Source organism: Microtus pennsylvanicus, chromosome 1 (assembly GCF_037038515.1).
Source record: "Microtus pennsylvanicus isolate mMicPen1 chromosome 1, mMicPen1.hap1, whole genome shotgun sequence".
Lineage (NCBI taxonomy): Eukaryota > Metazoa > Chordata > Mammalia > Rodentia > Cricetidae > Microtus > Microtus pennsylvanicus.
The window spans coordinates 156,890,109-156,913,966 of record NC_134579.1 but is presented as its reverse complement, the minus strand read 5'-3'; the positions used below and the strand labels follow the sequence as shown (position 1 = coordinate 156,913,966).

Below are 23,858 nucleotides of genomic sequence, written 5' to 3'. Positions count from 1 at the left end.
CTAAGGAGGAAGAGGGGAAGAAAAAAGGGCTGTGTGAGGTGAAACAAATATAGCATGTTCTTTTCACATATGTAGAATCTATCTACACACACACACACACATACACACACGATATGAAAGCTGTAAGCGGGACTGTTTGCTGATTGGGATAGGCAGCCAGTGGGAGGTGGGGAGCCTAAAAGGGGTAAGGTAGAGGTAGAGGTGAGTGTTAACAGAGTACAGGATATAAGTATAGGCAAACGTCATAATGAATTCTATTACTTAGTACATTGAAAAGCTAAAAAAGACAGGAGGGACTGCAGGAATGGCTCAGCATTTTGGAGTACTAGTTGCTCTTGTGGAGGACTTGAATTTAACTCCTAGCACCCACCTGGTGGCCCACAACAGTCTCTATTTCATCTCCACAGGCACCAGGCATACATGTGGAGCACAGGTATACATGCAGACAAAAGACCCATGCATATAAACCTGAAAAGAAAACTAAGATTTTAAGTAAAACCGGGCAGGGGGAGACAGTTCAGTGGTGATCTGCTTTCTCTGCAAACCTGGGGACCAGAGTTTGAATTCCTAGAAACCCACACAAATGCCAAGTGGGCATGGCAGCCTGCCTGTTATTCCAGCCTCATACGGCACAGACAGGGCAAGCTCGCTGTTGCGACTAGCTGTATCTGTGAGTTCTAGGTTTGGCTGAGAGATCCTGCCTCAGTGAATAATGTGGAAGATTGAAAAAAGATAATTCCTGCCGTCAAACTCCAGCTTCTGCATGCATCCACACTCCTGCAAAAACATGCACTACCCATGCACAAAAATGTATAAAACAATAAAATCAAGAAGGGAATCATGAGGAAGAAGCAGGAAGAAAACACGGCTAAAGGGGGCAACAAGATGGCGAATGTGAGCAAAATATGATAAACTTAGACAAAACTATTATAACAAAACCTGGCCTTTCATCCAACAAATATGTGCTAGTTAGGAAATAACACATAAATGTGTGGAATAAGATGATGGGAGCACAACACAACATGTTCATATGACTAAGACTACGGCACTCATCTGTGCCCACTGTAGCCACAGACATTGGAATTCAGAAGCAACCTTTAGGTGGATAATTAGTACACTGACTAATTATCTTCTCAAAAGGTTTAGGTGAGGCCAATGTAAACAGAAAGGATAAAACTGGAACAAGTGCTGATTTAATTAAAAAACATATCTTTATTTAAAATTTTATTCATTTACTACTATTGTTTGGGGCACTAATGTGTCCACAAGTTTTAGGAAGTTTTTCTTTCGTTTTGTATCCAGCTGTAACATTGCTGAGTTAAAGTTGTGAGATACCGCATTTGGATATTTTATATGGGTTCTGAAGATGGAGCACACCATCAAACTTGCATGGCAAATGCATATTGCCCTTTGAATCTTCTTGCCAGCCCTTATTTAATAAATTCATTTAAAATTTAAAGCACTCTAAAAATCTTTTAATTGTGTATATGTGTATGGGTGTGTGCATGGATATGCTTGGTGCCAAGATACTTAGCCCAGGGGATATCATTGGAGTGGAGGATCCTGAACACCAGGAGTTGGAAATGGGCATTCCTGTCTTCAAGAATGATACAAATGATGGGTCCTGAGTTTCAGGAATTTGTAGGCATTTCATGAATGACTCTTAGGTTCTATGTGAATTGGAATTATCTGAAGCAGAGGACAGGAACAGATCTTCCCATGGCTTCCTGATAGAAATAAAGGTCTCATATTTCGTGAATTATGTTTCCTTATCCCATAGGCTAAAGCAAGTCCCAGACAAACATCTAAACAACCTGTTTGACATCCACCCATCCCTCCATTTACTCATTTAACAAACACCCTCCTGATCCCTGCTCTGAGCCACGCCTGCATTGGGTGATACTAAAGACCAAGAGGTGACACAGAAATAGGCTGTTATCTCAAATGGTGCTCACAGTCAGACCCAGTCACAACAGAACACAGCTGAATCCAAGCTAGCACAAGAAGTCAACAGGGCTGTGGATGACAGACAGCAATTCCAGATACCTACTGTATGTATAGGGACTGACACAAGTGTACTTTTAAATCACATGAAGTTCTGGATGCAGAAGTCAAAATGTGCTTGTGTTGGTCCCCAGTACTAGCATGCTTTCATAGATAGAGCACACCTCCAAAGAAGGAGTATAGCATACCGTGAAAAGGGGGCCTGGGCTTACTTTATGAATCTGTGCTTTTTCCTATTGAGAACCTCAAGTCCTAGCTGGGGTTTTAGCTCACTGATAGAGTGCTTGCCTAACATACATGGGGCCCTAATTTCCATCAATACCAGGACAGAATCCTGGTCCCTCATCTTTGCATGGAGACTGTAAGATGTGTGTTAAATGATATACTCTATAGCAACAGTTCTCAACCTTCCTAATTCTGTAACCCTTTAGTACAGTTCTTTAAGCTGCAGTGATCCCCAACCATAGTTATTTTTGTTTTTATTTCAAAACTATAATTTTTCTACTGTTATGAATTGTAATGTAGATATCTGATATTCAAGATGGTCTTGGGTGATTGCTACAAAAGGGTCACATGACCCTCAAGGGGTTGCTACCCACATGCTGAGAAACCCTGCTCTATAGAGAATGTTAAATCCAGGAACTGTTCACATCTTTCAACAAAGACTGTGTGTGGTAACTACTGTTAATGCCAACCAGAGCATTCGCTCTTATTCGTGGGGAAATGAGGTATGTTGCAATATATTTTTCTGAAACCATTAGTGCTCGACCTTGTTTAGAATATATTTAATCCTTTGTCATATAGATTTATGAGAAAGTATAATTTACAAGTTAAGTCCAGTAAGAAAAGTGTAGAAAACTAAAGCAGGAGAACTGTGGTAAATTGAGGCCAGCCTAGACAACTCAGTGGGTCTCCATCCTAAAATAAAATATAGTAAGACTGGCTGGAGGACAGATTCGATGCAATGCCCATCAAAATCCCAGCAAAATTCTTCATAGACCTCAAAAGAACAATACGCAACTTCATATGGAAAAACAAAAAAAAAAACCTAGGATAGCCAAAACAATCCTGTAAAATAAAAAAACTTCTGGAGGCATCACAATCCCTGACTTCAAACTCTACTACAAAGCTACAGTACTGAAAACAGACTAGTATTGGCATAAGGACAGACAGGAGGACTAATGGAACTGAAAAGAAGACCCAGATATTAATCCACACATATTTGAACACCTGATTTTTGACAAAGAAGCAAAACATATCAAATGGAAAAAAGAAAGCATATTTAACAAGTGGTGCTGGGATAACTGGATTTCAACATGTAGAAGAATGAAAATAGACCCATATCTATCACCGTGAACAAAACTCAAGTCCAAATGGATCAAAGGCATCAACATAAAGCCAGCCACACTGAACCTCACAGAAGAGCAAGTGGGAGGTACACTTGAATGTATTGGCACAGGAGACCACTTCCTAAATATAACCCCCGCAGCACAGACACTGAGAGAAACAATTAATAAACGGGACCTCCTGAAACTGAAAAGCTTCTGTAAAGCAAAGGACATGGTCAACAAGACAAAACGACAGTCTACAGAATGGGAAAAGATCTTCACTAACCCCACATCAGACAGAGGTCTGATCTCCAAAATATACAAAGAACTCAAGAAATTGATCACCAAAAGAACACATAATCCAACTAAAAAATGGAGTAAAGACCTAAATAGAGAACTTTCAACAGAGGAATCTTAAATGGCTGAAATGTTCAACATCTTAGTCACCAGAGAAAAGCAAATCAAAACATCTCTGAGATTCCACCTGTAAAAATGGCCAAGATCAAAAACACAGGTGACAACTTATGCTGGAGAGGTTGTGGGGAAAAGGGAACACTTCTGCATTGCTGGTGGGAATGCAAGATGGTATAACCCCTTTGGATGTCAGTGTGGCAATTTCTCAGAAAATTTGGAAACAAGCTCTCTCAAGACCCAGCAACACCACTTTAGGGTATATATCCAAAGGATACTCAATTGTGCCCCAAGGACATGTGCTCAACTATGTTCATAGCAGCTTTGTTTGTCATAGCCAGAACCTGGAAACAACCTAAATGCCCCTCAACTAAAGAATGAATAAGGAAAATGTGGTACATTTACACAATGGAGTACTACACAGCAGAAAAAAATAACATCGTGAATTTTGCAAGAAAATGGATGGGGTTAGAAAACATTATTTTGAGTGAGGTAACCCAGACACAGACAATTATCACATGTACTCACTCAGGTGGTTTTAAAACATAAAGCAAAGAAAGCCAGCCTACAAACCACAATCACAGATAACTTAGACAACAATGAGGATACTAAGAGAGACTTACATAGATCTAATCTACATGGCAAGTAGAAAAAAGACAAGATCTCCTGAGTAAATTGGTGGCATGGGGACCTTGGGGGAGGGTTGAAGGGCTGAAGGGAGAGGCAGGAGGAGAGCAGAGAAAAATGTGAAGCTCAATAAAAATAAAAAAAAAAAAGACGGGCTGGAGGTACAACTCAATGCTTAAGAACATGTATTGCTCTTGAAGAAAAGTGGTGTTCAGTTCTCAGCACCAATCCTGGGGGTTCACAGAGGTCTTTAGCTCCAGATCCAAAGCTCTCTATGGGTTTCTGTAGGCACCTGCACTCACATGCATCTTAGCAAAGTGAGCTGCAGGCCATAGTGAGATCTTGTCTAAAAACAAAACAAAACTCAGCAACTATTAGGAAGGATTGGGGACAGCAGAACTCTTGCCTAGAATGTCTGACTTTCTGTATTCAATTCCCAGTACTGGCAAAAAACAAAAGAACCTAGATTATTTGAATAGGCACACATTTTTTTTTAAAAAAAGCCTGGTATCTCGTTTGATTTCATAAATTACAAAATAATTAATGTTTTGTATTATAGAATATAGGAATTAATTATATTATTTACATAATAATTGAAATAAAATGTTAAATAAACAGTCATTAAAATGAATGGGTATGAGGAAACCTTTGGGGTATGCTGTTAAAACAGGTGAAGATAAAAGTGATCCTACCTGGGGAGAAAAATTAGTGCGCCATAGGCACACAAAATTCCCTTTGTACCCCTCTGATATCCTTAGGTTCTAATAGGCTGCTCACAATATTCTTGTTCATATTCTGTGGCCTCTCCTCTCTCTCCTGGTTCGGATAGCCACGTCTCTGCCTCTTCTCCCCTGACAGTTCCCACTAGCACCTGACATTCTCCTCCTGACTCTCTCCTTGGTCCTAGTCTCTACCCAGGAGAGAGTAGGACTTTTCTGAGTCCACCATCTCTTTCTTTCCAATTCATCCAGGCCCAAGAAAGGTCTGACGTTCAGCTCTCACCCAACACGCTCAAAACGCTCCAAGGCTCCTCTATAGCCTCAGGCAACTACGTGCTGTGCTTGGCCTTGAACACCTCAGGACTGCCCGCCCACTCCTCTGGTGCGCTTCGGGGCTGCGTTGTTACCCTCCGCACGCCGGTTCTTGCCTTTGGGCTTTTGCCTAAACTGTGCCCCCGGCCTGGACCTCTCTTACTTCATTCCTCCAACAATTCAGGTCTAACTTTTGATTCTCAGAGGTCGCACCCTCAACCACGCCTTCTTGGCGGGTCTGCTGACTGCTGCAGGGTGTGTTTCCATCCACGGTCCCATCCACCCCCTATCTCCTGAGTCTCTGGTCTCGGCACCCCCCCCCCCCTTCACCCCAGTCGCACTCCATCACCCTGCGGCTGGGTCTTATTCCTTCATCAGACTGTGAGCTCTGTGTGCAAGGATAGATATGCGGGTCTAATTCACCTTTGAGTTCCAGTGCCGGGGAGGGGAGAAACACTGCGCGGAGAAGGGGGGTGGTGGGCTGGGAGAGACGAAAGGGGTGGGTGGGAATGCAGCCCCTGGTTGGAGAAGGTGCACAGAGGAGAGAGAAAAGGAAAGACCCAGGCAGAAAGGAAGAAAAGCAGAGAGAAAATGCAAGACCAGTCGCTAGCAAAAAAAAGGAAAAAAGAAAAAAAATGATGAAGATGCAGACACAGGGAAAGGCAGAAAGGGAGGGCAGACAGAAGGAAGGAAGGCCAGAAAAAAGAATGACATGGGCGGGGGGTGGGGGGAGCGGGTGGGAGAAGAGGCAGGAGGCCGAGAGCCACGAAGGGAGGTGAGATGGAGAAAACCAAGGGGTAGAAAGCTGCAGAGACTGAGCGGGCACTAGCCTAGGAGGAGGGAGGGAGGGAGGGAGCCTGCCTCCGCTGCCTCCCGGCCTCTCTTTTGTCCCTTCCCTTCTCCCTGCGTCACGCTCCCCTAGCCCGGCCTCCCCTCCTGCTCCCTCCTCCGCCCCGCTCCTCCTCCCTAGGGCTGGATGGAATTTTTTCCCCTGGACCCGGGCCAGCTTCAGGGCAGGGGGGTGGGGGGAAAAGCCTGGCCGGACTGGGCTGGGCGGTGGGGAGGGGCTGGGCAGGGGCCCCCCGGGGAGGGGGCCGGTCCGAGGCCACGCTGCCCGCGGGGTCTAGGGCGGGGGAGCCCAGGCTCGCAGTGCCGGGAGGAGGCACCGGCCGGAGGCTGCAGGCTACCGGGGGCGGAGGATGGCGGGGCTGGCGGGAGGAAGGGGAGAGGCCGCGGGCGGCAGAGGGAGAGGATGGAGAACCTGGGGCTGGGGCTGGAGGACACTGGGTCCCCGCGACGCTGGAGCCGCGGAGCGGTGAGTCTGCGGAACAGGAGGGGGGGATGGGACCTGGGCCGGACTCCAGGGTCCCCCAAGGGAGGAGGCAGCCAGCCTGGGCCTGGATTTCTGGGTTCTGACTTGGATGGCAGAGAAGTGGTGGCGGTTGTGGTCCGGCGGGGGGAGGGTAGTGAGCTAGGAGTACGAACTCCTCAGTCTTTGATGGAGGGAGCTGGAGGTCTAGATTCTGGGTTCCCCGGGTTACAGAAGCTGGGAGAACCTCTGAGATTCTAAAGGAAGGATGTAGGATCCCAGAGAGTAAGGGACTGGGGACCAGATGCCGGAGACCGCAGGGGAGTTGGAGGAAGACTGTCTGGCTCTGGAGGTGCCTCCGGCGGCCCAAGGGTTAACGTCTGGCTGGAAGGACGGGGGAGGGGCAGAGATGGGGCTGCGGGGCTTTGCGGGGTCAAGGGTGAGCCGTGTGAGTGGGAGGGTGCCAGGAGGAGGGGGAGGTTGTCTGGGCTGCCAGACGGGCCCGGGTCAGCGCCCGGGGCAGGGGATGTCTGGTAGTGGAGAGGCCCTGCGTCCAGGTTTCTCTGGGGACCTAGGCTTCCAGGCCTCGGCCCCCTCCTCCCTCAGAGTCCACCTTCCAGCCCCTTACCAAAATTCCACAATCCGAAACTCTAGATTCAGTCTGCCCAGGACCCAGGAGTCTGGGCCACCCAGCTGCTTCTTGCCTCTGACAGAGAGTCTACTCTCTTACCATCACCTTCGGCCCAGAAGCATAGGCCACCACCACTCCCGCGCCCCATCCCTCCTTCAGAACCCAAGAGTTAGGACCCTAAGTATTTTTCTTCTTAGTTACTAGGATGTGGGGGGGGATAGGTGGGGGGGCTTCTTACCCAGAACCATGAGTCCCCCACCTCGCCTTAGCCCTAGCTGGAGTCCAGCCCTCCAGGGGTTAAGGGGGCGGGGCCAGTTGGTTGCTATGGTGCCAGACTGTTTGGGTCTGCTCTCTGACCCTTAGGGGCTCCCTAGGGTCTGCAAAAGGGGGGGAGGGGACCCAAGCCTTGGGGGAAAAGTCCAGTGCCTACCCATTCCCCAAAGCAAGTCTATGAATCCAGGGGAAGTGCACCCACGCCTGGGGCATTGACCTTGAACCAGTCCGGAACCTTCTCAGCCTCAGTTTCCCTTTTGGGGAGAAACTTGCTGGGTGTGGGAGAGATGCTCTGGTCTGGAGAATCTTTAAGATTCTTGCTTCTCCGCTTTCCTCACCCCCCTCCTCAGGCCCCAGGCAGCCCCGGGGCATGCTGGGAACCCAGGCCTGGGCTCTGGGCCAGGTTGTTGGGGGGGGGGGGGTGGAAGCCTCCTCCCTTCCCCTTCCTCCCCACCTTGGCCTGACTCTCGCCCCGCCTGAGGGTCTGGGAGGTTGGAAAGGAGGGAAAGGAGGACTGGTGCTGGGGCCGAAGACCCGTCTCAGGCCCCCGCCTCCCGCTTTGCTTCTCCGCCCCCTTCCCGCCTCTCCCCCCCCCCCCCCCCCCGCTCCCCGCCTCAGCAGGTCGCTACCCCAGCCCAGGGCCCCTTCTCAACCCACCCCCACTCCACCCCCAGTTCCAGACCTGGCTCTGAGCTGCGAGGAGGAGGGAGGGAGAGAGGGAAGGAGAAAAAAAAGAGAGAGGATGGGGGAGGGGAGGGAAAAGAGAGAAGGAAATCTGGGAGGGAAGGCGAAAAGAGGGAGAGAAAGGGAGAGAGAGACCCCGGAGAGGAGGGTGGAGGCTAGACTGAATAAGAAGCGGGGAGAAAAAGAGGAGAGGAATTCAGAGAAAGAGCGAAAATGAGAGACAAAGCCAGGGAAGGAGGGGGCGAAAGAAGACAGTGTAAAAGAGGGAGAGACTTGAGAGGTAGATATGGAAGATACGAGGTGAGGAAGAGGAGAAGTGAATGTGGAAAGGGTCAGCCAGAAGAGAGACAAGAGTGAGGACCAGACATGCAGATATGGCAGAAGAGAGCCCAGACAGGGAAGATACAAACTGAGAAAGAGGGAGAAATAGGAAAGGGCAGGGTAAGACAAAACGAGCGGAAAGAAAGAAACAAGAAGATGGACATGGAACCTAGAAGCCCCAGAGGACCAGTTGTGAGCTCAGAGCCTCAGGGTGGGTGCAGATCCTAGGGCCCCTCCCACCTGCAGCCTACTGCCTTTGGCCAAGTGGTTTCCTTTCTGGGGGCTCAGGGGTGAAGGTAGCAACCTCATCCTGAGTTGGGAGGAGTCTAGGAGACAGGGCCCTTGTTGGTATCTTTACTCCTGGATCATAGCTGTCACTCTTAAGGTTGAGAGTAGGGGAAAAGTAGAAAGGAAGGTTTCTTCTGAGAGCCTCATGAGTATTCCTGAGACCCAGGAACACTTAAGCTCAGGCCTGGGGTCTGAAACCTTGAGGGGTTTCAGGAGGGGGGCAGATTACCAAGACAAGTGAGTCCCCCTTCTTTCTACACTCCAAAGGCCAGGTCCCTTCTCCGGGTGTGCCTCCTGTAAGGGAAGTGCTAGTGGTTGGACTCGGGGGTCTGCAAGGGTGGGGTGAGGAGAAAGATTGACCCCTGAGTTTGAGGTGGTAAGAGCGCTAGGAACTGCCAGAGAGCTGAGTGTGAGGGCTGTTGGGTGTGGAGCGCTGGATCCTCAGATCTGCTGAGGGAGGGAGGACTGGGACCTGGACTCCTGAGTCTGAAATTTGAAGAAGGTCTGGAGCCAGTACCCCTGAGTCTGAGGGAGGAAGGCTGGGTTCTGGACCCCTGGGTCTGAAGAGGCCTGGAGTTTGAACCCCTGGCTTTGAAGGAGGGGGACTGAGTCTAGATTGTGGGATAAGGGCTGGGACTGAATTCCTGGGTTCCTTGGGGAGGAGGGGGCCGGGGGCCCGGACTCCTGGGTCCTGGCACCCACCCGTAGAACCGACCTTGCGGGGCCTTCGCCGCACACAAGCTCGTGTCTGTGGGTCCGTGTCGGGGGCTCACCGTCGCGGCTGGGACCTCCCCGGCCCTCCCCACCCTCCCTATTTCTCCTGGTCCCCCATCATTCCATCTGTCAATCTGCCCACCTGCCGCGCCCCCCGGGCTGAGGTAGGAGGTTGTATAGTTGAGGAAGACACCCGAGGAGATCACTATACGGCCTCCTAGCTTTCCCCAGGCTGCGCCCTGCACGGGAAGGGGCCGGCGGGGACCCCGGGTCCACACTACTGCACCACAGTTCTTGGGATGAGCTGGGGTGCCTTCTCTGCTCACACTCTGTGTCTTAGCCCTTTTCTTTGCAGTCTCTCTGCCATTAGGAGATTTCCTCGTTTTCTGTCTCTATTACCCCGCAGTCTCTGGGGTTCTCGAAGCTTCTGTTTCTCTAGAGCTCTGAATCTATCTCTTATCTCTGTGACATTTTGGATCTCTGGGCCTCTTGATGTCTCTCCAGGCTTCTCTGTCTTCTTTGCCCTGTTTCTGTCCTCTAGGGCTCAGTGTATCTGCCAGTGTTCCTTTCTCATTTCCCTGCTTCCCCTGCTCTGGGGAAAACGACTTTCCTGGTCCACCATAGCTACAATGCCGGCTTCTAGGTCCCTGAGACCCTTTAACCTGTGAGGACGTCCAGGGTCACAGGTGAGGTTCTTGGGAGCCTGGCGCCTGGCTCAGCTACAAATTTAGGGATTGCAGGTGACCCCTGACAACCTTCCTCTAGCTGGAGCCTGACATTTGACCACCAGCTGAAAGATAATCTCTGATCTTAGGCTACAGCTCCCCCTCCCCCACGGTGACCTCACAAAGGTTACTAGCTACTCCTCAGACACAGAGACCCACTGTGATGGCCCCTGTTGCCCTAGTGGGGAGCATCACCCTGTTGTTCCCACTGATCTTCAGGGCGTCCACGTGGGCTTGTCTCTTCTGCTTCACCACCCATGAGGAACGCCTTCGTCTCTGCCAGCTGTTTGTGGGCACAGAGGGCCCCAAGCTGGGCCAGTGTAAAGACGCACTCACAGCTGCCTTTGAGGGTCTCTCAGACGTGGAAATCAGTGAGGAGACCCCTGTCCTTGATCCAGGGCACTGGGAGGGGCAGGAGAGACCTTGATCAACTCCACGAAGTAAAGCTGAGTACAGAATTACTTAGGCAGAGACACAGGGAAGGGACAATGGAAAGAAACACAGAGAGGGGTGGAGACAGTGCCTTGGGGAGAGGCTAGGGACAGTGAAGTCCTTGACAGAATGAGAAGGAGACTGAAAAGCGAATGAGTAAAAGGATCAGTGCTCAGAGGGAGGAGGGTGTGAGTGGGAAGGTCAGATATCTAGAGGTCCAGAGAGAGACAGGTACCTAGAGACAGAGAGGGACAGAGTTCTGAAGACAGAAAGAGACCCAGAGTAAGGGAGAAAGGGACTGATGGAGAGAGGGGGCCAGGGACCTAGGGAGAGACAGTGGTCCAGAGAGATAGGACAGCGACCGATGATGTTGTAATAGATTGAGAGGGCATAACAGATCCAGGGTGGTGTGACAGAGACAGAGGCCTAGAGAGAGATGAGGAGAGGAGAGACTAGAGGGAAAGAGGAATAGACACCCAGGTTGAGGGTTAGGGTTGGGGAAAGAAATTGAGAGAGAGAGAGAGAGAGAGAGAGAGAGAGAGAGAGAGAGAGAGAGAGAGAGAGAGAGAGAGAGGGAGAGGGCACAGAGACCCTGGAGTGGGGTTGGGTTGGACACTTTCAACCATGAATCAGACGTAGAACATAACTGGCACCAGATAAGTGCCATGATGCTTCCTCAGCCTGCTTCCTGTCCACCCTCAGACTATGACGAGAGGGGGCACCTTCATGATGCTTTCACACAGATGACACTCGCCCTCCAGGAGGTGGCTGCAGCTCAGGGTGAGTGTTTCATGGAATTTGGCTTCTGTTTCCCCCACCTTCCACCCTCCCTTGCCCCAGACTATGTGGAGGCATAAGACATTCCTCTGGTTGGAGGGAGTGATGCTGGAAACCAGTGTGAATAAGGTTGTTTGTTGGGGAAGCTTCGGAGGCAAGTGGAGCTGAAGATGGCAAGGAACGGATGGAAGTATAGAAGTCAAAAGGGTCTGAAGCCCTGTGGGGTCAAGTTCATGTGACCCATCTGTGGTTCTCACTGTTTGGGCTTTGAAGTCTGGGTGTGCTCCTGCCTCTCACCTAGGCTCCACTTACTCACCTATAAGGTAGAACATTCTCTTCTACGGGGAGACATGCACTTTATCTCCCAATCAGAGCTCACTGGCAGGGGATGATTCTTTTTTATGGAGGTCATAATCCCTTAGGACAAGCCACATACACATATATTTCTCATGGCTAACAAAGGTAGGAGCCGTGGAGCTAGCCATTCAGGGGATAGACATGGAGAGTCAGTGCCAGACTCTTGCTTGGGACATTAGGGGAGAACATGCCCATGTAGATGTATGGAGCAAACCTTAAGGCTCTGGGGACATGTAAACACATGATTAGCAGTAGTCACACCTGGTCACCCCAACCACGGAACACACAATCTCTTACGTAGCAGTATGTGTATGGCAGTGTGAGAAGTCATTTTTGTTTGTTTAAGGATAACATGGCCATTCCCAGGATCTGGGAGCTCATGGCCTTTTTTTTTTCTTTTTCTATGGTTCATTTTGTTCCACTAAGTTTGATATCAGAACCCTCCCAAACAAAGGGTCCATTCATTGAGGGGGTGTCCATGACCATCGTGGAAGAGAATTTTCTGTGTGTCCCCATTCCCAAATTAAAACTTGAGGCACCTGAGAGATGGGAGGAAAGCAGGATACTGGGGAATGCCTTCTGCTCCTGTTTGGGCTTGTCTCCTTTTTGGAAACTTATAAAAAGCCACCAAGTGCAGACCTGGGAGTAGGGCAGAGGCTTGGGGGTAGATGGACTTGGAGAGGAGGCAGCCTGTGACATGGATCTGAGAACGTAGTGAAGAGAAGGGACGAAAAAGTGGGCCTGGATCTGGTGGTCTGTTACAGGAAAAGGAAAGAGTTGCCTTCACTTGGGGTCTGGCTTCTTAGGAGTGACATTTGTTAAGACAGGGAGCAGGGAGGAAAGAGCTGGACTGGGTACAGATGATTAGGGTAGTTACACAGTAACCATGAAGGAATATTCGTGGTGACATCCACAAGGCATCTCAACACCGGAATGTTGGGAATCAGTAAAGGTGACTTATGACGATGTCCTAAGGCACTTGGAAAACCACAGTGATATAAGCAGGGTGGAGGAGCTTCAGCTCTCGGTTTAGACAGACATTCTGGGACACCACAGAGGGAGAGATTGGAGACTGAGAGGAACTGGCACAGTAAGTTCTTCAGAGGGAGGCCTATGGAATATTCCAGAATCACCTGTGGGGTCAGAGCTGGGACCAAAGCTGCTAATGCCCTGCCCTCGAGATGCTTGTATTTAATAGTGTATTAAACAATAAACAGGTTCTGTGAGGTTGAAGGTGTGGCTCGGGGTAGAGAACCTGTGAAGAATCCACCAGTGAGGTTCTAAGGTTATGGCTTCGTAATAAAACTCTCACTTAGAATCCAGCAGTAAAAGGCTGGGGCTATTTCTAAGCTATAGAGTATTTGCTTAGAGGAACAGTCTCAGGCCCTGTCTTTTATGCTAATTATTCTCCTAAGGGATTTTCAGTTACGAGTCTGGTGAGGTAGGAAAGTTAGGGTTGAGCTGTGCTTGAAGACATGTAGTCTTAGGAGTTTAGGATAATTGTGCATTGCATGAGCCAGACTAGTGCCGTCTATTGGGGGTCACACAGGTGATAATGTCTTTGTATACACACTGTAAGTTTACAGTGTGAGTATACGCTGAATATCCTTTGTGCAGCATCTGAAATCTGGACTGTTTCTAAGCTAGATGTGGTTTATCATTCCAATGTCACGGCAGGAAGCATGTAGCTCAACTGATCGAGTACACGAAGTAATGGATTTTACCCTTAGCCCCTAGCCACACACATCTGGGATCTCAGTACTCAGTGGAGGCAGGAGGATCATCCTTGGTTACATTGTGCGTTTGAAGCCTGTCCAGGCTACAAGAGACCTGTGTTAAAGGAAAATAAAAATAAAGTATCCAGGTGTGGTGATGGCTCACACAATGCAGGTATTTTGGGAGGCTGAGGCAGTAGGATCAAAGGAGCCTAGGTTACATAGACTGTCTCAAAAACCAGACAAAACAGTGGCATACATGTGTTCTTACTCTGTGTGCATGTGTGTGTATGAAATGTTCCAAAACACAAAACCCTTTTGAGTGTTATCTTTGCTCCTCATAGCATCACATGACAGGCCACAGGTAAAACTCAGGCCCATGCCAGGTGGTGGTGGTGGTGGTGCATGCCTTTAGTCCCAGCACTCGGGAGGCAGAGGCAGGCAGATCTCTGAGTTCATGGCAACCTGGTCTACAAGAGCTAGTTCCAGGACAGGCACCCAAAGCTACAGAGAAACCCTGTCTAAAAAACAAACAACAAAAACCAACTCAGGCCGACTCAAAATATTGTGTGAACTCAAACTTCAGACATGAAACAAGTGAATTTCCATTTTTACTTTATTTATTTATGTGTCTGAGTATTTGCCTACATGCATGTCTGTGTACCAGATTCATGCTTTGTGCCTAAGGAGACCAGAAAAGGTTGTCAGATCCCCTGGAGTTGTAGTGACAGGTGATTGTGAGCCACCATGTGGGAACTGGCTGGGAATTGAACCCAAGGCCTCTGCCAAAATGGCAGATTGTCTTAACTGCTTAGGCATTTCTCCAGCCTCTGTTTCTTTTCCTTTCCTTTCCTTCCCTTCCCTTCCCTTCCCTTCCCTTCCCTTCCCTTCCCTTCCCTTCCCTTCCCCTCCCCTCCCCTCCCCTCCCCTCCCCCTCTTTCTTTCTTTCTTTCTTTCTTTCTTTCTTTCTTTCTTTCTTCTTCTCTCTCTCTTCTCTCTCTCTCTCTCTCTCTCTCTCTCTCTCTCTTCTTTCTTTCTTTCTTTCTTCCTTTCTTATTTTTATTCATTCGAGACAGGGTTTCTCTGTGTAACATCCTTGGCTGCCCTGGAACTCTGTAGACACAGCTGACCTCCAACTCACAGATCCGCCTGCCTCTGCTGGAATTAAAAAGGCATGCGCCACCACTGCCTGGCTCCTGGTCTTTTGTTTTTTGATTTCCTGTTTTTGTTTTGTTTTTGGTTTTTCAAGACAGGGTTTGTCTGTGTAGCTTTGGAGCCTGTCTTGGCAGTCACTCTGTATGTAGACCAGGCTGGCTTCACATAGAGTCATCTGTCTCTGCCTTTCAAGTGCTGGGAACAAAGATGTGCGCCACCACTGCTCTACCTGGCTCCTGTTTTAATTTTTTTTTTAAGCATGTGTATATGTCCATGAGTTTTCTGGAGACTTCTCTGGTCTCCGTGAGAACCTATCCCAACAAACAAAAGTGGAGACAGCTAGAGAGAAATGGTTTGGTGGTTAAGAGTGCTTGCTGTGAAATCATGAGAACTACAGTTTGAGTTCCAGCACTATCAAAACAAGTGCTGCGGTGTCCCCCTGCACCCTTATCACCCCAAGCCCACAGTAAATGAAGACACAGCTTCCAGCCTACTTAAGAACACTTTAATTGGAACATCAGAGAGACCCTGCCTTAGAGGACACCTGTCACTGCGTTCTGACTTCCATGGGTATGAGCAGATCCATGTCCAACAGATTTATGCACACACTCATAGACAGACACACAAGTAAATAAATCTTAAAAAATGACTCATAAATGGATAAGGATGGAGGCCTGAGTTTACAAGTGACTGTGTGACCTTGGCGTTTATTTTATTTATCCTTTCTGTTTTGAAGGAATGTCTCACTACATAGCCCAGGCTGCCCTTGATCTCATGATACTCCCAGTCTCCCCTGTGGGAGAGAGACTGTGTCACCACATCCAACTTCCCTAACCTCTTCATACATCAGTTTCCCCATCTCAAATTTGGAGAGCGTAGCAGTCAATGGTACTCTGCCCAGGTGTGAGGGAACCTCAAACTCAAGGCTAAGCCAAAGCAAGCCACAGAATAGCTGAGAATGAAAAAGATTCCATTTCCCATAGCACTCAATCCTGTCCACGCAGGTCTTTGTAGTAGACACTGCCACCATTGCTGTTTTATGCATGGGGAAACCGAGGACTAGAGAGTTGTCACCTGACCAACCTCACATATGTACGGAGGCAGCTCTGTGATTCATGGATAAATAGACCTCTGTGTGAAACAGATGTCCTCATAGCTCTACATGCCAGGACTCAACCCCAGAGTCCGAGCTCCTAACACATGCCCCTCACTGATTGCAGCACTCTTTGTACCATCCTGGTTCAGTTGGCATAATCCATGTTCCACTTACCCTGTAACATATTTCCCCTTACTCCTGATACTGTGTGTACTAGATACTTAAACCTGTCCCACCCTTGCCCACCTCACAGGTCTCCGTGGTACACCTGCTATATCCCACCCACTCATACCCTCCTAGGAGTCATTGATTTGGCTCCTAGATGTAGCTTGGTTGAGGCCTTACGGCACTAGGTCATACTCCAGCTCTTTATGGTTAAGAGAATAACCTCAAAACCAGCTTCTTGGCTTTGGTGCTTCTCTGTAAACAACATATGCCATTCTTCAGTCAATGCCTTCAGTTCGTTGACAGTTTCATACACACATATATTCTGCTCACCATCCTCATTGCTGTGACAGATTACAAGACAATAACCTTAATGGAGAAAAGGTTTATCCTAGCTCACTGAGAGTATAGTCCAGTGGTTCTCAACCTATGGGTCATGACTTCTTTGGGACTTTCCCAAGGGCCGCCTAAGTCCACTGGAAAACACAGATGTTTACATTATATTTCATAGCAGTAGTAAATGTTACAGTTGTGAAGTAGCAACAGAAATAATTTTGTGGTTGGGGTCACCACAGCATGAGGAACTGTATTAAAGGGTCACAGCATTAGGAAGGTTGGGAACCACTGCTATATTGTGGCAGGAAGTCACAGCAGGAGCGGGAGATCACATTGCATACACAGCCTCGAAGCAGGGAAAAATGAGTGCTGGTGTTCAATTTGTTCATTTTGATTCACTCTGGGACCCCAGTCCATGGTATGGTACAAAGCACATACAGGGTAGGTCTTCCCACCCCTCGACAGGCCCAGAGGTTTACTTCCATGGTGATTCTAAATTCTAGGAATCTGACAATAAAGATGAACTATCATACTAGTCTAAGGTGTACCCAAATGATGTCATTTTAACACCTCTAAGAATGTTGGCTCCAAGTACTGTGTCATTCTTCCATACTGCACTGGGGATTAGGGTTGCACATACGAATGGGGTGGGGATGGACACTGTCCCAACCATTTCCACCAGAAGGACCCTTTGTCTTGTTGTTGGTCTCTGGTGAGCTCCATCTCATGATCTGGAGGGTACTGTGGTGGTGAGAATTAAGGACTCAGAACATAACAGTATAGAAGGGTAGAAATGAATAGTGGTTGGCCGGGGGTGGGGGATGACGACGACTGGGAAATGTTCTGTTTAAAGACAGTGGTGGTCACTGAACTGCTAATTGCTGCCTTATGGCACTATGGTCTTTGTTATATAGCTTTGGGTATTTTTTTTTAAAAGATGCCAAGCATTTTTGTGACATCAGTTTTGTGTGTTGGCAATCCATTTATTTTTTTTAAGATTTATTTTTAATTATATGGATGGGGGGGAGCAGGGCATTGGTGCACAGGGCATTGGTTCAGGAGTCTTTGAAGTCCTGGAGAGGGCATCAGATGCCCTGAAGTTAGAGTTACAGATGGTTGTGAAACTTCTGACATGGCTGCTTGGAAACAGAACTGGGTCTTCTGCAAGACATTGTCGTAACTGCAGAACTATCTCTTCAGCCGCCTCCCCATTGTTTTGCAAAGAGATATCAATATTTTTGCTTTGTTGAAGCAGGGTTTCTCCTTGTGGCCTTGGCTGTCCTCAAACTCACTTTGTAGACCAAGCTGGCTTTGAACTCATAGAAGTCCTACTGCCTTTGCTTCCCAATTGCTAGGATTAAAAGCACCCAACACCACCTACCGACCAAGATAAGAAACTTTTATATAACTGTCCCAAAGTTGTATATTGGCAAATAGTTCATAAATAAAAAGGAAACAAGCTGGTGGTCATGGTGCACACCTTTAATCCCAACACTTGGGAGGCAGAGGCTGCTGGATCTCAAAGTTCAAGGCCCACCTGGTCTACAGAGAGGGAGTTCCTGGATAGCCAGGGCTAGAAAGACAAACCCTATCTTTAAAAATAAAACAAAATAAAAATAAAAACAGAAAGAAAGAAAAAAATAGGGAACAAAGAAGAGAAAAAGAAACACTTTATTGCCTGGTGTTTATCATATCCAGGTGATACATTTGGGTCTAAGGCTACAGCTGGTTACCTACTGTCCTGCTGGACTCTCAAATTCACTAGACATATACTTATTGGGTGGTTTTGTAAGACTCGGGACCCTTTCGTGAGGATGCTGTATTCAAAAGGTGGAAGCTTGGGGAACATTGAGAAAAGAGTGGAAAGGTTAAGAGTCAGAGGTTTGAGAGGACTAGACAAAGCAAGCGGTTTGTGGTCTTGACTGGACCAATGTACTCCTGAGTTCACAATAGCTGTAGTTGCCTGACCAAGATCAAGTCCGTCAACATTCCAGTACTGTGGGGAGGGGCTCACAAGACTCCACCCCAAATGGAGGCAAATGGATTGGGAGAGCCAGTTGTCTTCAAGGGTGCATGCAGTCCCTGATAGGTTGATAGGTTCACTGAAGGTAGGTGCACCACTGGATGGTCATCACAGATTGTACTGAGTGGGTTATTACAGTTACGGGGAAAAAAAATAAATGAAGAGGGTTAGGACAAGTAGGAAGTATAGGGTCTGGAAGAAGATAGGGGAGGGAATGAATATAATTGAAATACATTGTATGCATATATGAAATTTTCAAAGAACAAAAAACATTAATTAAAAAGCGTACAAAAAGGGAACCGGGTATGGTTGTGTGTGCCTTTAATCCCAACACTGTTAAGTTAGAAGTAGGCAGATCTCTGAGTTCAAGGCCTGCCTGGACTACATAGAGAAGTCTAGGCCAGCCTGGAACATAGTGAGCCACCGTCTTAAAACAAAATACCAAGAAGATGGACTTAGGCTGTTATCATATCTCCACATCTAATTTGCATATGTGTAATTGCATCTGGTGAAGTCTATGTAAACTGAAAGAGGCACAATGAGATACAAGTGGGGAACTTTAGATTTGGGGTAATCAAAACCCTTGCAGTGACACTTGAGATGGTAAGTTATACAGAATGATGGAAAGCTGGGCAAAAGACATTTCTAAGCAAGGTAAGGGTAGCCTGGAAATTGAAAGTCAGCAAGAGGGCTGCAGCAGAGAAAGGAAACAACCAGCATTGTAGAAGAGTTAATCATTGTTCTTCCCTTTCCACTAAGATATAAATGAATAGTGCTGGCGGGAGGCAGAAAGAGCATCTTGAAGAAGTTTGCCAGCTTTCCCTTTGGACCTATGGGAGCTAGAAACACAACATGTACCTATGGGAGAGACAGCAAGTCCTGACTATTCAGCCATAGGGAAAGGGCTTTTAGTACAACCACCCTGCTTCATCCTCCAGGGTCCTTTAAGGCTGCCTTCCCTATTGCTGCAGCAAAAATGAAGAAGACCATTCAACAGCTTAAAAAAGGTAAACCAGCCTCCAGCTCCGCCCCCTGCAAACACAATATGCCACACACAGACATTTGTACACTTTGAATCCTGCCTAAACCCTGGGACCAGTGGATTTTCTAGCCGAGGACAGATCATGTGACAATCAATCTGCTTTTAGCCCTGTGTTCAAAGGCATCCTCTTTAGTTGGCGCTTCTCTATCTGGGCCTACTAATTAGGTGCTGATTCTCCCACTTCCAAGGGTAATTAATACTTCGAGGTTGATTCCTCCTCAAGGCTCCTGTGCCCCCCCCCCATTTCACTTTTCCAAGTTAGTTGTAGGCTTTCAATTGGACACACTTGCTGCACCCTCTGGATGAAGTGCTGTGAACCCGGCCCTGCCCTTTAGGAACAATATGCTCTGTTCTGCCCTCCAAATGCTGCTTTAGGAGCCTAGGCTTGTTCTCCAGAGGAGAGGACTGCAAGTCCTGACTGTTCCGCCAGAGGGCCATAGGCCTGAGGGAAATACCTTCTGGAGGGGCTCTAGGTAGGTCTCTCTGTCAACTATCTGGGTCCTAATGACTCCTTTCTCTCCACAGTCCAGGACTGCATCCCTCCTTGTGGTAAGGATTTAGTTCCATACTTAAAAAAAGTAGGGGAAGCTGGGGTGGAAACGTGGAACCTAAGATGAAGACCATGAGTGGACCATAGATCCAAAGGAAGTCAATAGGAAAGTGCATAAACTAGGTATTCTGCCAAAACTAACTAGCAAGAGGCCCTGTTGGTGAAGGCCTGCCATCCTAGCTACTCCAGAGGCTAAGGCAGGAAGATCACACATCCAAGGCCACTATGGCTACATAAAAGTTCTAGGCCACGTCGGGCAACCTAGGGTGACCCTGTCTCAAAACAAAATCTAAAAAGAATTCTGAAGATAAGGTTCAGCACAGGAACACTTGTCTAGAATCTCCCACTCAGGGGATGAAGGCATGCCTCGGTGGAAGGGAGTTTGACTAGCGTGCATAAACCTGTAGGTTCCATTCCCAGTGACTACAACACAGAAACAAAACATAAGTGTAATGTAGAAAACTGGCTTAACAAACCAGGAGGTGACCTGGGGGCCAACTAAGTAGGGTTATCCAAATAGTGCAGAAAATGTGGGGTCTGTCTTTCACCTCGCCAGTAGAACCCTGGGAGTTCCCATAGATTCAACAAGGTCCGGAGAATTGACCTGGAGACACTCCTGGTCTCGGCTCACAGGCGTCCAGGAGGTCAGTAGGCGTTTCTACTGCTGGGGCTGCTTTTCCACAGTCTGTGACCTCCCTCTAGATTGTCCAGGTGAGGCGGCCGCGAAGGCAAGCCAGGGAAGGGGCGGAGCTTGTGCAGGCCTGCCAGAACGACCTTTCCTCTCTCTTCAGTTCAGGACTTGACGGTGAAGCGAGGGGATCAGGCTTTGTTTTCTTGTGTCGTGGGCTTCCAGTTGCCTGAATCGGAGCTCACTTACTCATGGAAATTCGCGGGAGGAGGTGTGAGTCTGAACAGGGCCTGCTGGAGGGCTTAAGGGATCGGTTCTGCTCCGGGGAATGGAGGAGGCTAAGTTCAGGGTATGGGGCCATACGGGTTGGGTTTAATGCGAGAGGGTAGTCGGAGACCTAGGGAAAGATTGAGGTTAAATATATGGAAGACCAGTGCTTGGATGTGCATTATGAGTCAGACTTTAAGAATGCTGGGAAGGGTTACTCATGGCAGCGAGACGAGTCAGAGGCTTGCGAGCTGAGTCAGGGCTTGGGGAGGGGGTGTGCACTGGGCGGGGATTGCCCGTTCCGGCTGAGTCCGGGTGCATTTGAGCTCCTCAGACCCGCCATCTCGCAGCTCCGGACTCAGGACGTGTCCTACTTCCGTGATGTGCCAGGGGCCCACGGGTACCTGGCGCGGATCCGGCCAGTGCAACCCACCCACCGCGGGACCTTCTCCTGCGTGATTCTGCACGACCAACGACCCCTGGCGCGGCTCTACTTCTTTCTGAACGGTGCGGGCGGGGCAAGGATGTGAGGAGAGGTGGGGCCGAGGGCGGGGTTCCGCCCTCTAACGCGCGCGCTCTGCCAGTGACCGGCCCTCCTCCGCCTGAGGAGACTGAGCTCCAGGTCACGTTCCGGGAAGTGATACATTGGACGCCGCGGGAGGCGGAAATGATCGAGCCCTGGAGGCCCAGCCTAAGCGAACTGCTTGCCAGGCCCCAGGCTCTGACGCTTGGCAACCTGTTCCTGCTCGCGGCTGTTGCTGCACTCGTGTCTGCTAGCGTCACTGTGCTAGTGTGGTGAGTGCCAGCTTCCACCCTCGCCTCCCGCTGCTCCCCTTGTCCACGCCTCAGGCCTCCGACGCAGGAGTCCAGACTCCGTCCATCCTCCGAGTCCAGACCCCAGCCTCCTCCCTGAGCCCAACCCAGGTCTTCTCAGACTAAAGGTGTATAGGCTCTAGACTACCTTCCTTAGACTCAGGGTTCTAGCCTCCAATTCTCCTTCAGACCTAGGAGACCTAACCCCTTTTTCTCAGAGCCAGAAGTCCAGGTCCTAGTCCTCCTTGCCCAGGCTGAGAAATCCAGATTCTATCCTTATAGCTCATAAACTTACATAGTCTCGACACCAGGGCTCCTTGTAGACTCAGGTCTAGGCTCTCCTTGTAGTTTGAAATCCTAATGTGTTTCTGTCACTGGGCCCTCCTTCAACGCACACACTCGTTTATTTTCCCAGGGTGTTTTTTCGATGGTACGTAAGTGGCAGCTAACGAGGATATCTGCCCTGATTTAACATTCTTCCCTGAAATAAAGAATGTATTTCAGTTCTGGATTCTCGTTTGTTTGTTTTTTGTTGTTGGTTTTGCGGGGTGGCTTGTTTTGACGAGATCACTGCTCACCTTAGGGAGGACAAAGTACCCCCCAATGCTTCGGTGTATGGTGACAGGACTTAGGCTATCAGTTTGGGGGGCTCTTTGTTGAGGTCTCTGAGCACCAGTTCAGACCCTTCTGTACTCCAGCAGATTCCTTGACATTTCCATCTATAGAAAATACCCTTAAGGTACTATATGGTATCCCTCCCCCCAGAATCCCCCCACCCCCGGCAAAGCTTTCTCCCTTCCAGAAGTAGCACCGATAGCCTTCTAGCACTTAAGTACAAAAACCACTGGACTACACCCTTAACCCCTTACTAGAGGATTCTAGACTGAAGCTCTACTGCTAAGCCATACCTCAGCCAGTCACTGGAATATTTTAGATAGGGTGCTACCACTAAGTCACACACACACACACACACACCCAGCCCCTGTCGCTCTAGCACTGGACCACACCTCCAGCCCCTTACTTTGGATTCTAGACAGGAGAGCTACATGCCAGGGCTGATTTCTTTCTATGTTTGAGCATGGTGGGGCACATTTGTGTACATGTACGTGCATGTGGAGGCCAGAGGTCAACCTCAAGTGGCATTCCTCAGGCACGAACCACTGTGTTTTGGTGACAGGGTTTCTCAATGGTTAAGACTTGCCTGATCTGAATAGCTGACCAGCAGGCCCCAAGGGTCAACATGTCACCACCTCACCAGCCCTAGAATTACAACTGCAGGCTTTTTACATCTGGGTTCTCAGGATGGACTCAGATCCCTATTAGTTTCCAGTCTAGTTAAGTGTGTCACAGTGGGTTACTTCTCTGCCCTAAACTCATCAATGGCTTTCTGTTGTCACTGAAATCAAATCTAATTCCTTGTTAAACTTCCAAAGGTCCCCACATTCTGGCCCTTGTTGGTCTTCCTAATTGTGTCTCCCAGGCAAGGAAGAGAGCTTTCATCCTACCCTGCAGTTCTCTTTTCTCGCTATGGTGTCCATGATGATTCTTGGCCTCCCCAGGTTTTCTATTTACAGTAATGTGTTTTTTCCTTCCTTCTCTCCTCATAACCTCCTTTTCTCTTATCCCTTGCTGCTACCCCCCTGCTCATGTCTACCTTTTCATCAGCTCAGTAAATGCCCGTGACAACCATCTGAAACTTGTTTTATTGTATAGCTTGTATCCCCTCTCATGTCTTCTTTGTTACTTTTCAGCTCTGGTGGCTTCAGCTTTGGTCCCCTGAACTTGGAGAGTTCTGTTCCATGTCTGGACCTTTTCCACTCTTCCTCCATCTTGAATGACTTCCTGTCCATTGCACAGGCACCAGCCCACAATTGACTTTCTTTGACGAGTTCCTGTTCCATATGCAGTCTGTGCTATTCTGTGTCCTCCCTCCTCCCACTTCTGCCCCCATGTTCCACGTAGGCATAATAGACACCTAGTTTTTATTAATAATTTATTTATTTGTATTTTATGCACATTAATGTTTTGCCTGCATACATGTCTTTGTAAGGGTATAGGATCCCCTGGAACAGGAGTTTTAGACAGTTGCTGCCATTATGGGTGCTGGGAATTGAACTCTGGTCCTCAGGAAGAGCAGCCAGTGCTCTTTACTGCAG

At 48.6% G+C, this 23,858-nt stretch overlaps 1 protein-coding gene across 3 annotated transcripts; it reads left to right on the top strand.

The window, feature by feature from the left end:
• The first annotated feature begins 10,430 nt into the window (after positions 1 to 10,430).
• On the top strand, positions 10,431 to 22,213 carry Spaca6 (sperm acrosome associated 6). Of its 3 annotated transcripts, XM_075944084.1 has the most exons (8): positions 10,431 to 10,717; positions 11,481 to 11,558; positions 19,341 to 19,409; positions 19,970 to 19,993; positions 20,628 to 20,705; positions 20,786 to 20,895; positions 21,240 to 21,396; positions 21,474 to 22,213. In XM_075944084.1, the coding sequence occupies exons 1-8, from the start codon at positions 10,510 to 10,512 to the stop codon at positions 21,686 to 21,688; spliced, it is 939 nt and encodes a 312-aa protein (XP_075800199.1). In that variant the 5' UTR covers positions 10,431 to 10,509; the 3' UTR covers positions 21,689 to 22,213. The 3 variants fall into 3 exon arrangements, 1 of the variants encoding a protein (XP_075800199.1); XR_012907319.1 differs by lacking the exons at positions 10,431 to 10,717; positions 11,481 to 11,558; positions 19,341 to 19,409; positions 19,970 to 19,993 and having other exon boundaries at positions 20,003 to 20,893; positions 21,240 to 21,614; XR_012907320.1 differs by lacking the exons at positions 10,431 to 10,717; positions 11,481 to 11,558; positions 19,341 to 19,409; positions 19,970 to 19,993 and having other exon boundaries at positions 20,003 to 20,893; positions 21,216 to 21,614.
• Positions 22,214 to 23,858: the final 1,645 nt, after the last annotated feature.

Excerpts from the sequence above, each read along its gene's own strand:
- Spaca6 (XM_075944084.1), top strand. The coding sequence starts at position 10,510 with ATGGCCCCTGTTGCCCTAGTGGGGAGCATCACCCTGTTGTTCCCACTG. Across the intron at positions 20,896-21,239 it reads GGAAATTCGCGGGAGGAGGT|CTCCGGACTCAGGACGTGTC; the intron begins GTGAGTCTGAAC and ends GCCATCTCGCAG. Across the intron at positions 21,397-21,473 it reads GCTCTACTTCTTTCTGAACG|TGACCGGCCCTCCTCCGCCT; the intron begins GTGCGGGCGGGG and ends GCGCTCTGCCAG.